General features: G+C 37.5%; 1 protein-coding gene across 3 annotated transcripts in view; it reads left to right on the top strand.

Annotated features, from left to right (window-relative positions):
• The window catches only part of epg5 (ectopic P-granules autophagy protein 5 homolog (C. elegans)), a 29654-nt gene extending 14159 nt beyond the window's left edge, over positions 1-15495 (top strand). For all 3 annotated transcript variants that reach the window (XM_077231362.1, XM_077231364.1, XM_077231363.1), the window contains exons 25-45: positions 99-222; positions 482-629; positions 928-1099; positions 1350-1512; positions 2859-3001; positions 3080-3236; positions 3411-3605; positions 5275-5488; positions 5835-5956; positions 6085-6292; positions 6833-6908; positions 6997-7100; positions 7220-7395; positions 8075-8254; positions 8333-8542; positions 8658-8802; positions 10722-10964; positions 11214-11433; positions 11959-12174; positions 12332-12446; positions 12883-15495. In XM_077231362.1, the coding sequence (XP_077087477.1) occupies positions 99-222; positions 482-629; positions 928-1099; positions 1350-1512; positions 2859-3001; positions 3080-3236; positions 3411-3605; positions 5275-5488; positions 5835-5956; positions 6085-6292; positions 6833-6908; positions 6997-7100; positions 7220-7395; positions 8075-8254; positions 8333-8542; positions 8658-8802; positions 10722-10964; positions 11214-11433; positions 11959-12174; positions 12332-12446; positions 12883-13065 (3514 nt within the window). In that variant the 3' untranslated portion in view covers positions 13066-15495. The remainder of the gene's footprint in view (positions 1-98; positions 223-481; positions 630-927; positions 1100-1349; positions 1513-2858; positions 3002-3079; positions 3237-3410; positions 3606-5274; positions 5489-5834; positions 5957-6084; positions 6293-6832; positions 6909-6996; positions 7101-7219; positions 7396-8074; positions 8255-8332; positions 8543-8657; positions 8803-10721; positions 10965-11213; positions 11434-11958; positions 12175-12331; positions 12447-12882) is intronic.
• The last annotated feature ends 247 nt before the right edge of the window (positions 15496-15742 follow it).

Here is a 15742-nt window from a genome sequence, read left to right as displayed (position 1 = left end):
TGATATTGTTTCCAAGCTGTGAGTCCTGCTATGTTTTTCATTTATGTCAAGTTACAATATAAAGAGTTTTTTTTAAATGCCAAACTCTTATTGTACAGGCTCTTCACTGTGTTTGCTTTGTGGTTGGATGATGAAAACCTTCAGAAGCAGGAAATTTTCTTGCCCTCGTTGCCAAAGCAGTATGATACCCATCGCCTAGCCAAAATCATGCAGCGCCAGCAGGTGAGGATTTTTTCAAACCTATGTTTTGGTTTTTAAGAGGACTGTGAACCATCAAACGGATTTAGTAGATTATTTTGAATAAAATGTCAAGCTGTATATTTAACAAATCTACATTGATAAGATTTTTGTAACGTTTTTAAAAGAAGTCTCTTATGCTCACCAAAACTGCATTTATTTGATTAAATATACGGCAAAAACTGAATTGACAAAACATTAAGAAAAATAAATTGAAGCCAGCTCTGTGTCAATTCATCTTAAGGAGGTGTGGATGGAGCATGTGGACATTGAGCGAGTCCAGCATGAGCTGCAGGAAGTCCTCAGTCTGTGGTCAAAGGTCAAGAGTGAACCTGTACTTTCCCAGAACACCAACTCCTCCAACTTTATTGACTTCATCAATCCTCTGGCTGGTACTGAGCCCACTTTCCACTAATAACCATATTCTGATATCTGGACTCTCTACTTTTTAAGTTGCTACAGTTGTTTGCATCAGGCATATTTAAATAAAAAAAGCAAGAGTCAGGGACTCCATTCATCTCACAACAAGCCCTTTTTCAACATATTCAAGTTAGTTTTGTATAATAAAAAGATGTTTTTTTTTGCTGTTGGATATGTAGAGCTTAGGTCACAGTTTGCTGTACAGATTAAGTGAACAGCATTTTGTACCTTTTTCAATAAATAATATATTCCATAACTATTATTTTGCAGCAAGGGAACGTATTCTCACTCACCTGAGAAAGCATGTTGCCCCCCAGGGGGCGCTGTTGCTCATCCCTATGAAAGCTCCAGTGCCTGACATTCCCACTGAGAGTCTGTCTGATGAGAAAATTTCAACTGCCTTAATTCAGGAAGACCTTGCTAAGCTCCAACATCAAGCCAAGTAAGATTCAATACATGAGCACTCACTTAGTCGTTTTGAAGCATTTATTGGTTGATAATGTCAAAACTCACTAAGATACACTTAAGATTAAGTTTCCAGTGATTAATAACTGGAGCCACTCAAATTACTCAATGATAAGCTGTAAACTGAATTATAATAATAATAATAATTCATTACATTTATATAGCGCTTCTCAAGGTACTCAAAGCGCTTAATTATGTTGTAAATCATGACTGTGTCCTCTTCTCAGGTTGGCAACGGTCCGGGAGACGCAGCAGGTCGCTCTAGACAATGAACTGTTGGAGGTGTTGCCCCAGCTCTACATAAACCGAGAAGACCAGCTCTCAATGCAGTTAGAGTGCCGTGGAAAAGGTGGACTGCCCTGCCAGGGACCCGCACATGTCACTGTTAAGGTGAACACATATATCTGTTGTGTCTGTATTTCTGCTCTTTGCTATTCGGAAGGTGTACTTCTTTACCGCGCTAAAAGGTTTTACATAAAGAAATTGGTACATTTGAAACTACATTTAAAATAATGTACAGTCACATGAGATGAAAACTTTCGTCATATTAAGGAGCCAAATTAAAAAAAAAAATATGATAGGGGTGCCTAATCCTGTTCTTGGAGATCTAACTTCATGCAGAGTTCAGCTCCAACACATAACACAACTGAAGCCCATAGTATACTTCGGCCGTCCACGACGCTGCACCGTTCGCGTTACATAATTTTCATCATCAGGAGGGTCCGCGGTCGTCCGCAAACCCCTGTCTTGACTTTATTTTTAACCCAATTTTTGTGACCTCGCGGACGGTACGTGTACAACAACGCATGTGCGAGTGACTTGAGCGCTCAAAAACAAAATCCTCTAGCTCACGGCCAAAGGAGCATACTTTGAAAGTCTCACGCACTCAGCTGTGCGCCATGTTGAAATCACATGACCCACTGAACACTTTATTGTGGTAAACCCCATATTATTGGACACTTTTGATTGTGTAATTAATTAATCATGACTGACTGCAATTAGCATATTTCTACAGTGGCAATGGCAACTTAAAACTCCACGCAACGCCAATCCACATCACATCCACCTAAATCTGCATACATGCACGCCAATAGGTGTCCTTGAAGGATGAAGCGGGTCCAATAAGTCCATGATAAATTTTTTTTTAAGTATATATATATATATATATATATATATATATACGTGTGTGTGTGTGTGTGTGTATGTATGTATATATATATATATATATATATATATATATATATATATATACATGTGTGTATATGTGTGTATATATATATATATATATATATATATGTATGTGTGTGTGTGTGTGTGTGTGTGTGTGTATATGTATGTATATATATATATTTTTTATTATATATCTGAAAAACAAAAAGTAATAAAATTGACAAAAGCACATAACTTATAAGCACATAATTACTAAAACTAAAATGAAAAACTGAAAGTATAAAATGAATGTATAGTAATATGTAAATAATACTAAAATAACTTTTGTGTTTTATTTCTGTGCTGTAATTTTTGGTTTTGTCACAAACAAATTTAATATCCACCTGTTGCAGCCAGCCATGGCCTTGCAGTTTGCACAAGCATGTTCCAGACCCAGTGTAAACTGGGATGTTCAAAGCCAGCCTGTGTCCAAATCCATACCTCTAATCTCTCCCTAAATAATATTGTCCTCTCTCTGTAATCCTACATGTTCATGAGCTTTCTCTCCCTTCCATTGTTTGTTGCAGTACTCAACAATGCACAGACTGGATCCAGTGCAGAATCAGATCCAGTGCCTGAAGAGTGATATTAAACAGCTACAGGCTGATGGAATCAAAGCTCCTCCTCAAAGTCTGGCCGAGGCGGCCGTACACACCGAGAATTTTATCACGTCAGTAGCCACTCAACTCATTTTTGAAGCTTTCTAAATTTGTGTCACTAGATGTAAACATCACGTTTTCTTGTTTAGGGCTTTGGTTAATGTTTACAAACTAAATACATCCCCTGGCATACTGAAAGTGGGCATCGCTGCATTCTATCAGATAGTGTCCTTTGTTTGTGAGGACACACAGAGACATCCACCCACTCGCCAGTTCTTCACGTCCTGTATTGAGATCCTGGGTCAGGTATCGTTTTCCGGAGAACTTTGATACATTATTTCAGCCTTAATTTCAATACTTGTTTAAATTTAGTTTTTTTTTCTCTCTCTTTTCCCCGTAACTTTCCTGTAAAGCAGTTTACAGCTCTGTCTTACATATTTTATCTAATACAGACTATATAAAGTGTGTCTTTGACAATAGGTTTTCATCCGGGACGTCCAATCAGAATGTAAACACATGCTGAAGACCATCCTGCTCAAAAGACACCTATGTAACCTGCTCTCACCGTACTTCACCCCAAACGCCTCCCCTGCAGAGCTGGTCTCTCTGTACGAGGAAGTGGTCAACACCCTTCACATAGACAGCGGTGATGTCATATTCATGCTCCTCACAAAAGTAATTTGCCTTCATTGAATAATGCTTTCAATGTTTGTCAGACAAGTTGCATTTGAAACTATCATGTGATGCAAAGAATTTGTAAAAAAAAAAAAAATTCTTACAGAGATTTTTTTCCCCGCTCCATTTGGAGGAATCACTGTTTTGTTCATAATCATGTGAAGTAGTGCTGTCATATCCTTTAACAGGATTTCATTAGCATATTCCCAAACTATTACCGTTTTTGTGCAGAAATAGCGGGTGCAAAGACTGAAATAGACAGTCTTATTTACATTTACATTTATTCATTTAGCAGACGCTTTTATCCAAAGCGACTTATAAATGAGAACAATAGAAGCAGTTAAACTAACAGTAGGACGACAATATGTAAGTGCTATGACCCCTCTCAGTTTAATCTAACGCAGTCCCTTTTTTTTTTTAATAAATAAAAATAGAATAGAAGAGAAAGTGGTAGTATTACTGGATCAAGTGCTGCCGAAAAAGATGCGTCTTCAGCAGTTTCTTGAAAGTGGCTACTGAATGGAGAAGTTGTGATTAAGTGTTGAGTTGGCCAGGACCACAAGAAGCTCTGTCTTCGCAAGGTTTAGTTGAAGGTGGTGGTCCTTCATCCAGCCAGAAATGTCTGTCAGGCAGGCTGAGATACGAGCAGCTACCGTCGGATCGTCAGGCTGGAATGAGGGGTAGAGTTGTGTGTCATCAGCGTAGCAATGATAGGAAAAGCCATGTTTCTGAATCACAGATCCTAGTGATGTCATGTAGATGGAGAAGGGGAGTGGTCCAAGCACTGAGCCCTGAGGCACCCCAGTAGCTAGATGTTGGGTCTTAGATGCCACACCCCTCCACGACACCCTAAAGGACCTACCTGAGAGGTAAGACTTGAACCATTGGAGTGCGGTTCCCAAGATGCCCTTCATCTTTAGGATTGACAAAAGGATCTGGTGGTTAACTGTGTCAAAGGCAGCAGACAGATCCAGCAGGATGAGAACTGAGGATTTGGAAGCTGCTCTTGCCAGTCTCAGAGCTTCAATTACTGAGAGCAGGGCAGTCTCAGTTGAGTGTCCGCTTTTGAAACCAGACTGATTGTTGTCCAAGAGGTTGTTCTGTGTAAGAAATGAAGAGATCTGGTTGAGAACAACTCGTTCAAGTGTTTTCGCGACGAATGGAAGAAGGGTCTGTAATTTCCAGATGTGCTGGATTTAGAGTGGGTTTCTTAAGCAGTGGGGTTACCCGAGCCTGCTTAAAAGCTGTGGGAAAGGTACCAGTGTGAAGAGAGGTGTTTAAGATGTGTGTGAGTGTGGGTACAACTGAGGAAGAAATGGCTTGAAGTAGATTAGTGGGGATAGGATCAAGTGGACAGGTGGTAGGGCGATTGGAAAGGAGGAGTTTAGAGACTTCTGCCTCTGAAAGTAGAGAGAAGGAGGGTAGAATGTGTGCGTTTGCTGGTAAAAAGTGTGTCAGTTTGTGGATTGGTAAATTGGCCGCTGATGGTGGTTGTTTTATCTATGAAGAATGTGGCAAAATCGTCAGCTGTTAGGGTTTATGAAGGATTTAATTGTGTAAGATTTATGCTGGATCCTTCCTGTGGCCCTCTGAGACTTTGATTGCTCTACTTTTTGTTCTTGAATGTGCAGCTCATGTTTGCAAATAATAATCTGTTCTGTGCTTCTAGTTTGACTTGACTCAGTGGCTGTCGGCGACGCAGCCTCTGTTCTCTGAGCGTAGCCGGCTGATGGCAATCATCCATCAGGCTCTGTGCACCTGTGGGCTGGAACCTGAGGCAGAAGTCCTCATGCCCTTCAACATCTTCTGCAAGCATTGGACTGAACTGCTGCTTTACCAGTTTCCAGACCACTACAGTGACTTTCTTCGTCTGCTCATGCAGAGTATGACTTTCCTTTTCCTTGACCTAGACAAATGTGTTTTTTGGATTTGGTTGGGTCAATGTTGTATTCTTTCATTTAATCACCTCAGAAAATAAGTTATTTTATTTTAATATACTTGCAAATCTCAGATTTTTGGGTCACAACCATTCATTTTTGTGATTGTGATTCACGGTTGTATTTGCATTAGACATGCTGCGACATGCTTTTCATAATTCATAAACATTCAATGTAAACGTCAAAGATTACATATGAAGAGTTTGCTATAATAAAAAATGTACTTTAAATACTTTTTTTTTTTAAATGCAATTTATCCCTGGAAAAATTTACATTGTTCACTTTCCTGCAGGCTCTTCTGAGAAGCTTCTCAGTCCAGACTGTTGGAGAATGGCACTAAGAGTGCTAGGCTGTTCTCCTCATCCTAAGATGAAGACAAACAAACCCTGCTCCATCCTTCTTTCTCCTCAACAGGTAACACAAAACACCCTTATTTTAAATTATTTCTTTGACATTAAAAACATATTTTAACTGGCATAATCTATTTGTGTTAAATACTTTGAACTGAAGCAGAGCATTACAATAATATAATGTTTTTTTAGGTGGATGAAACAATCGAGTGGCTCTCAAAGTTCTTCCTGAAGCTCCGTCTGTCTAATGCGGACTTCAGGAGCTTTGGTCTTCTCTCAAAATGGGGGCCGTATATTGAGGAAGTCAAGGTGTTTTGTGAATATCTGATTACCTACGTCATTTATCTGGAATTAAACAATTGTAGCAAAGAACCAGTAGGAAGTCCAAAACTGGTCAAAGGTACAAATTTATATTTCTTTGTTATGCTTTGCAACTATATATTAACAACTATATAGATAAAGAAATACACTATCGTTCAAAATGTGGGGAACCGTAATATTTTTTACAAATTTAATTAATACTTTTATACATCAATGACATATTAAATTGATCAAAAGTAACAGCAAAGAAATTCATAATGTTATAAAAGATTCAAATAAATTAAGTTCTTTTGAACTTTGTATTCATCAAAGAATTCTTAAAAGTAAATTATCACTTGTTTCCACAAAAATAATATGCAGCACAATGGTTTTCAACATTGATTAAAAATAATAAGAAATGTTTTTATATTAGAATGACAGAAATAAATTACATTTTAAAATATAGTAAAATAGAAAACAGTTATTTTATATTGTAATGATATTTCACAATATTATTGTTTTACTGATACTTTGATCAAAAAAATGCAGAAATAAAATTTAAAAATAAATACATGATGTGCATTGTAACTATTTGTACAATCAAGGTTTTTAATATTATATCCTTTTCTCCTAAATGTAGCTCTTGAGAACCTGCATGCAAAAATGGCCAAACTCTTTAAACCATGGATTCTGGTCTTTGAAACTGACAACACTAGGTATGCTTTGATGTGGCTCAGTGGTTTGGTTATAATAACACTGTGATGACAGAAGTGATGAGTAACAACTCTCTTGTGTATGTCACAGTCATCCCCGCTGTTCTCCGTGGCTTGAATCTGATGCCGCAGCTGCAACAAGCTTAGTGAGCTTATATGCCTGCTTGTTGGAGACTTTACATGAGAAATTCAAAGGTAAACATCCTCAAAGAACAGAAAAACACACAAGTCATAATCCATTCAGCCGCTTTTGCTCAATTATATATTTTTTACCGTTAATTTCATGTTTCATTAAATCCATGTTTTTGTTGCAGATCGCTTGTTGCCAGGACAAAGAGGAGCTCTGTGGCTTCATCTCATGCATTACTGTGAGACCTGCACATCTCCCAAGATGCCAGAGTACCTGCTGTACACCTACCACACTGAGTACAGTCGTTTGCCATGGAAGGACCTGCATCCAGATCAGACACTAATGAACCAGTTTTTCAATGTGAGAGACTTTAAAATCTCATGTATTATTTGAGCTTGGTTGAGGGTCTCTAGAATTTTGAGGAGTGTTGTGTGATGTTTCAAAACTTTCTAGACCTATACACACTACCATTCAGACATTTGGAGTCTCTTATGTCATAAGTCTCTTATGCTCACCAAGGTTACATGTATTTGATTAAAAAAAGACAGTAAAATCAGTAATATTGTGAGATATTATTATAATTTAAGATTGTGGTTTTCTGTTTTAATTCATTTTAAAATGTATCTTATTCTTGTTTTGACAAAGCTGAATTTTCCTTCAGAAATCATTTTAATATGATCATTTGCTGCTCAAGAAATATTTCTTATGTATCATTATTTTAACAGCTGTGCTGCTGATATAAGTTCAAAAGAACAGCATATATTTAAAATAGGAATCTTTTATAACATTATGAAAGTATTAAGTCACTTTTGATCAATTTAATGCATTTTTGCTTTCTTAAAATTTTTTTTTTTTTTTAAATGATACTGACCCCAAACTTCTGAACGGTAGTCTATATACATTTGGTAATTGAGGTAGTTTGACAAATAATTTGGTGAAGATGGTGGGTTTTAATCCTTCTAAGGTTTAAACAGGCTCACTCATATAAACTGGATACTTTAGTAGATCAATGTCAATAATTTAATTTCATGATGTTCAGGTGGAGCGGGGAAGTCCAAAGAGTTGTTTCCTGTTTATGGGAGAGCTGCTGTGTGAGGTGAACTGGGTCAGTGTATTGAGTGACTCTCTTAGCCCCCAGCTGAACCCCTCAGCTCAGACCATGGTGGTCTCTGTTCTCTACCTGATGGTGTTTCTGGCCAAAGAGGATCTCAGCAAACCTGTGAGTGTTCACCTGTTTACCCTAATCATCTTCAACGGTGCCTATTAGTGGTTAATATATTTTGGTTTACTTCTACAGGAGTCTTCTGTCATCACTCTACTGGACCAATCAGCTTCTCTGCCTTGGCACCTCGTGGATTTTCCTTCTTATCAAAATGTTATGTGCTATGTTAGCACACATTACCCAGCATCCCTTGTTCTCAGTAATGACACTTCTTCACAACAAGTCATCAGATTGCTTAGAATGGCTGCTGGATTTGGGCCGACCACACAAGTGTTGCATCATAAGGTTAGATGACACATTATTGTCAAATCCATGTTAACACACTGTACCTTAGTGAAACGTATACCTACATCTTTACAGCATCATGATGTGCTGCTGCTGTGTGTTTTGTGTCCGTTAGGACATGACTTTAAAGTGCCAAGCCTTCCTTCATCTAATGGTGCAGTTCCTGACCTCTCTGGATCAAAATGGGCACATCAGTCTTGCATCTCTGGAGACAGAAATGGAGAAATTACTGGAGTACATTGTCATTTTCAACCCTCCTGGTAAGGAGGAAATTTCATATTTCACATTCATTTTCTTGCTACATCACTCCGCAGGTGACTCAAGAATACTGCATAAGCATAATTTGTAGTTCTCTGCACTACTGGGTCGTATAGGAATAAAAGCAGTTAGCCTCAGAAGTGCTTAGGCTGTGTTCACACTGCACACAGTTCTGGATTGTTTTTCAGATCCAGTCTTTTAGATTGATTTATTGCACTGTAATTTAGAAGATGACGAAATCATATCAGTTTGTTCATTACCCAGTGCATCGGTTGCCACAGTAAATGACATAGGCATCTGCACAATCCCCAGATTGGGGGAAAAAAGTAAGAAACGAGTAATCGGACTGATATACTGTAGGCACTACTGTGCATTATGAATGCAGCTCTTGCCAAAAACCTTTGAAAAATGATCTACTGGTTTGTATGCTTGAGTATGCCAATTAACTCTATTTGGCATGCTAGAGATTAGAGAATGCTATATGTTTATATTTCTAGCTTAAATATATGTACATAGAATTTGTGCAGCAATCTCTGAATTAGCCCTAGCGTCTGTTCACTTTCCATGCTAAACCTGAAATTCAATTTTACCATTCAAACTGAAACGCATTTCCAAAAATCTGATTTTATTTGAATTTCAAAATAAATACAGTGTAGTTTGTAATTTATTTATTTATTTTATTGTTTTTTTATTAAACATGCTGTTAAGACTACAAAAAGCTTTAAAGGGGTTTGTCACACTTCAAAAAAAAGTTTACTCCTTGTCTGAAGCCTGAGAGTTTAAGTCTGAATAATATAGGGGGTATAAAATGGAGAATCCTTGGTCAAATTTGACAAACATTTATATTAATCTAGTATGTCAATTTCTGTGATTTTTAGCATTTACTCAGTTATCTTACATCCCAAGGCTGATTTTAACTTTTAACAAGCTACACAACAGTTAAGAAGTTTAGTGTCGGCAAGAGTGTCTTATGCTTACCAAAGCAGTATTTATTTGATAAAAAAAAAAAAACTGTTGTATTGTGAAACATATCATTGCAGGTTTAAATGACGTTTTACTATTTTTATATATTTTAAAATGTAATTTATTTCTGTGATGACAAATCTAATTTTTCAGCTTTACTCCAGTCTTGAGTGTTACATGATCCTTCAAAAATCATTCTAATAGGCTGATTCTGTGCACAAGAAACATTTCTTATTATTGCCCTTGTTAAAAACAGTTGAGCTGCTTATATCTGCGGAAAGCTGGAACACATAACAGGCTGACCTGATCTTAATGCGTTTCATCAATGCAATAAGCTTCTCACATTAAACCCTCTTAGGTGTTTTCTGAAAAAAGGACCGAATAGCGAGGAATGCATTAAAATCATGATTTTAGACACTGAGACAGTGATCATTTTTTAAACTGTGCTTAATGTTATAAAAAACAGTAAACCAATTTTCTTTCATTCTCACATTATTATCATGCTTGCTCCTTTTTCTCCTAAAATGGCATAATTTAAAGGGTTAGTTCACCCAAAAATGTAAATTCTGTCATTAATTACACACCCTCATGTCATTCCAAACCTGTAAGACTTTCGTTCATCTTCGGAACACAAATGAAGATATTTTTTACGAAATCTGAGAGCTTTCTGGCCCCACATAGGCTGCAACACAACTGACACTATGATGCTTCAAAAAGTTAATAAAGAGATCGTAAAACTAATCCATATGAATTGAGCGATATAGTCCAAATTTTCTGAAGATTCATGATTGCTTTATACAATGACAGATCAAAAATCATTCTAATAGGCTGATTCTGTGCTCAAGAAACATTTCTTATTATTGCCCTTGTTAAAAACAGTTGAGCTGCTTATATCTGCGGAAAGCTGGAACACATAACAGGCTGACCTGATCTTAATGCGTTTCATCCTCACATTCAGAGACAGACCTCCAGCAGCGGCACATGGCCACCTGCAGTCTGTTTGCTGAGATGCTGACTCTTCTGAATGAAGCTAGTATGTCTACAGCAGAGGGACTTGGGACTAAACTCCACTCCTGGGTGGAAAAGCGAGCTCGGGGTCCTTTGGTTCTCCCCCTGCTAACCGCTGCGTCCAGATGCCTGGCGTCAGTGCGTCATATGACACGCACCACTGAGGCCTGTATTCTCTCCTACTTCACTGACGGTAATAATAGCTCGTACTTGTTCTGGGCTTAGTCACAGATTTTAAATGTTCTGTCTGCGTAAGCCTTTAGGAATTATTCCTCTCCCTAATCACAATGTTAAGACCATAAAAGCAAACCTCTGGGCTGAATCAAAACATTTGCATGTTTGTGTATTACAGTACCCTTAAAGAGTACAGTGAGTTTTAGTTTCTTATAAAACTGTCTAAAATTTCCACATCTTCTACTAGTATCTTGTGTGTCTCTCTCAGGTGGGTGTGCTGATCAGTACTCTGGTTGGGGGCCCATCCTGGTCTCTCTTCAGGTTCCTGAGCTTACTGTTGAGGACTTCATCCAGGAAAGCCTGAGCCTGGGTAGTTACCTCACACTGTACGTCTACATCCTCCAGAGGCTCAACCTAGAGCAAACCCTCCTGAATGAGAAGAAGACCTTAGTGCTGCTCAGCACGTGGATCTGTCAGGTCTTCCCTAGGTAACGTGAACTTCATCACATTTAGTGCCATTGTGTTCTTTCACATCTTGAAGGACGCATGCAGAAAACCTGACTGGAAGCAGTGTAGGATTGCAGAGTTAGTAAATGACTTCCCTTTTACCTTTAGTGCTTATTGTGGAACTATTTCAGGGTCCCCTCATGTCCTTAAAAAGTCTTAATTAGTTTTTAAAATCAAATTCAAGGTCAGTACAGTGTTGTAAATGTTAAATGGAGAATCGATAAGAGGCTAATCTGCATTCAAAAAAGGTAGAATAATATAATATATGTAATATTTTTTTTAATTCATAATCGGTTTATAATTTTATACAACTTTTTCAAAATATTTTTTGTACAGCCATTTTATAGTTTAAGATGTTACCAAAAACATTAACACACACACACCCATACGATTAATTACACAATAATATAAATATTAATAATTGAATATATATAAATTATATTTAAAAAACCCTGCAGATAGCCTTGTATTCATGACCTAAGTGAGTGTGTCGTCTGTTCCTGCAGTGCTCCAGCTGATGAGGCAAAGCTGTTTTTATGGTGGCATAAATTTTTGGAGCTTCTGCAGATCCAGGTGGACCAAGAGGACACCTGCACACTTGACACTCTGATTTTCACCTTAATGGCGTTCCAGAACCATCTGGCCCAGCTTGGTGAAGAAAGACTGAACTCAGGCATTCTGGGAGCCATCGGCCTTGGGAGGAAATCGCCCCTTTCTAACAGGTGAGAGAAGTTTTAGAGTTGTTGAAATACTGCTAGAAGTAGAATTTTGTTTGACGTCCAGATCAGAAGTAAAAGCTAACTGCTCTCAATTAAAGCTCATGAAAGTTGAATTGTGTGAATTGCATCCCTCACAATTTCATTTCTTGCTGTATTTCAGGTTTCGGGTTGTGGCACGCAGCATGTCAGCATTTCTCCTGGTTCAGGTGCCCTCAGAGAATCAGCTGCGTCTTCATCAGGGCACAGACCTGCAGCTCTCAGCTAAAGCACAACAGGTAAGTGTTTCCAGGGAATGGGATAAAACTGTGATGTCATCAACAGGCAAGACGTAAAAAATAGTGCATCAGGTTGATTTCTGCTACGGGGGTTTTTCATTTATATGTAACATGTTCAGCATATGCTCACAGCAATGTCTGTGAATGTATTGGCAGTCGCAAGTCTCAGTACTTGTTCTGGAGCAGCGTAACAGATCTAAGACCAAATACATTAACATTGCTGTATTTATTACCATTACCATGCCAATCTCTCAGAGAGTTGTCATGACAGAAATGTAATATAATATAACATTTTCTGTTTTTAGGGAAATGTGGCTTTGTTGTGTGGCTTTCTGATGGTTAGAAGGGGATATGTTTTAGAGATTTGATGATTATTTGTTATAGTACAAGCAAATGGTATTGTTCTGTACCTTGAATGTTTACTCTCTGTCTTCAGGGCTTATCTGTACTGGAGGCGATGCTGAATAATAAGCAGTATTCAGAGCTGCATGTGTCTGTGAACCAGGCCTGTCAGTTCATCAAGTACCCAGATCACTGTCTGGGTGACAGCAAAAGCCTTTTGACCCTGTTGGTCAATGCGCTCTACACTGACCTGCATTACCTGGACATCATCCGTTAGTTATAACCTCAAAACAAGATTCAACACCTGCTGTCAAGCTCTGTGAAACCCTCCAAAAACTCCCGGAGAACAACTCTAACTCCAGATGAGACAATAGAGTGCTCTTTGTTGAGAATCAATGCAATGAGCTTCTCACATTAAACCCTCTTAGGTGTTTTCTGAAAAAAGGACCGAATAGCGAGGAATGCATTAAAATCATGATTTTAGACACTGAGACAGTGATCATTTTTTAAACTGTGCTTAATGTTATAAAAAACAGTAAACCAATTTTCTTTCGTTCTCACATTATTATCATGCTTGCGCCTTTTTCTCCTAAAATGGCATAATTTAAAGGGTTAGTTCACCCAAAAATGAAAATTCTGTCATTAATTACACACCCTCATGTCATTCCAAACCTGTAAGACTTTCGTTCATCTTCGGAACACAAATGAAGATATTTTTTACGAAATCTGAGAGCTTTCTGGCCCCACATAGGCTGCAACACAACTGACACTATGATGCTTCAAAAAGTTAATAAAGAGATCGTAAAACTAATCCATATGAATTGAGCGGTTTAGTCCAAATTTTCTGAAGATACACGATTGCTTTATACAATGACAGATTTAATTTAGCCTTTTATTCATTCATCAACTCGCACATCAGTTGTGGTGAACGGAAGCTCAAGCATATTCGCTTGATGTGCGAGATCCAATGAGGTTTGTTCTCGTGTGTTACACAGCACGTTTGAGCTTCCTCAAGATGTTTGTTCTCGTGCATCAAGCAGGTTCGGTTGAGCTTCTGTTTATGTTCGCTGATCAATGTTTAAATGTGAGTATAAGCCTTAATTAAATCTGCTCATCAAATACGTAAAGCAATCGATTCTCTTCAAAAATGTTGGACTAAACCGCTTAATTCATATGGATTAGTTTTACGATCTCTTTATGAACTTTTTGAAGCATCAAAGTGGAAATTGCGTAGCTGTCAACGCAGGGACAGAAATCTCTCAGATTTCGTGAAAAAGAGCTTCATTTGTTTTCAGAAGATGAATAAAAGTCTTAAGGGTTTGGAACAACATGCGGGTGAGTATAAGATGACAGAATTTTCGTTTTTGAGTGAACTATCTTTTTAAGGCAGTGTTTCTCAACTCCAGTCTTTAGGGACTCATCTATCAGAATGTCTCTCCCTAATTAAAACACCAGAATTAACCCATCAGCTTGTTAGTTAGTTAAATAGAGATATCTTAAACATTCTGGAAGGTGGGTCCAGAGGACTGAAGTTGAGAAGTATCCAAAGTATCAGCTTTTCAGACCAGAAATAACACACAAGCAAACGTGCATATTGTTCTCATAATTATAGTCTCATAATAATATTGTAGTCATTCATATAATTTATCTTGGAGTGGTGAAGGTTTTATGAAGCATGTATGAGGATGTTTTGGACCTCCCATGCTGCAGGAGTTTTGGTGATATCTGATGATAATCAACTGAATCACAGTCACAGAGTATCTATACCTCATTTAGTATTTTTCTCCCGTTAGATTTGCACAACAAATATGCTGGTGATTTTTGGACAAAATATTACATTTTATTTTGGTTTTCATTTTTTTTAAATATGTTTTTGTAATGTGCTTTTTAAAAAGTACATTCCTTATGAGCTCATGCAAAAATAAATCAATAATGGTTGGTCATCTACATTTCGATGTGAAGAAGTGAATGTTTTAGTGGCTCATCTTTCTCGCTGTTATCTTTTTATTGTTTGTATGGAGTGTAAACTTTTGGTCTGCCCAACAATGTCCGCACAAGATGAACTGCTCCAGCATGTGATCTGCCTGATAAGTGCACTTAATTTTTAAATACAGAAGTCCTCCGTTAAAGAACATTCACAATTTTGACATCAAACATTCCTTTCTCCTTTTGAAAACTTTGTTTCTCCAGAGAAAAGTGGCTGTTATTAGATCATATAGGCATATTAGATTGAATGAATGTGCTTACTGCTGTATTTGTTTAGGTGTATAATAATCATTTTAGAACTAATATTAATTTGAAAATCTATTTCTGCGATTCTATTGCCAGCATGTTGGTATTTCAATATTTGGTTCCAGTTTTTATTGAGTAAAGATTTTAGGTCAGCACTTCTGGGGATTCACTGCATGCTTTTATTATACAGTCAGAGGTCATTTTCTATACTTTCTCATACCACAGAATTCACTGGTTTCCATAACACTGCAGCAGAAACACGTTCATAGTTATAGATGTTTAAATCCTCCCCAGACAAACCGATGCTCAAATTATGAAATAAAATTAACATGATGTATGTACTGTCAATGACATCGTCATGCTTTGAACATGACGTGCATAGTGTAAAAAAAAAAACGCAGAACAACAATTGAAATAACCTGGACACTTGTATAAATGTACAATGAAAAGAAGTATAAAGTTGCATAGAACATGACTTGCCTTAAAATGTTTTCAATGTGATTGTGTTCCTCTTGTGCCATGATTGTCATCCGTTTACAAAATACTGTCAAATTATTTGTCATGTACATGGAAATGGAAATGATAACCAAGATCAATAATACCTAAAAGCAAAGGAAAAGTGTATGTATGATCTCCTTCCCTTCCTTACTGACCTGAAAGCATTTATCTGCACAGTATGCTTTGCTTTAACTACAAATCCATCTGTAAGAGAAAACCATATT

This window comes from Siphateles boraxobius, unplaced genomic scaffold (genome assembly GCF_051911475.1).
Source record: "Siphateles boraxobius isolate OS27281-9 unplaced genomic scaffold, OSU_SipBor_1 16, whole genome shotgun sequence".
Taxonomy (NCBI): domain Eukaryota; kingdom Metazoa; phylum Chordata; class Actinopteri; order Cypriniformes; family Leuciscidae; genus Siphateles; species Siphateles boraxobius.
The sequence above is the reverse complement of the archived record's forward strand: the minus strand, read 5'-3'. Positions and strand labels throughout refer to the sequence as shown.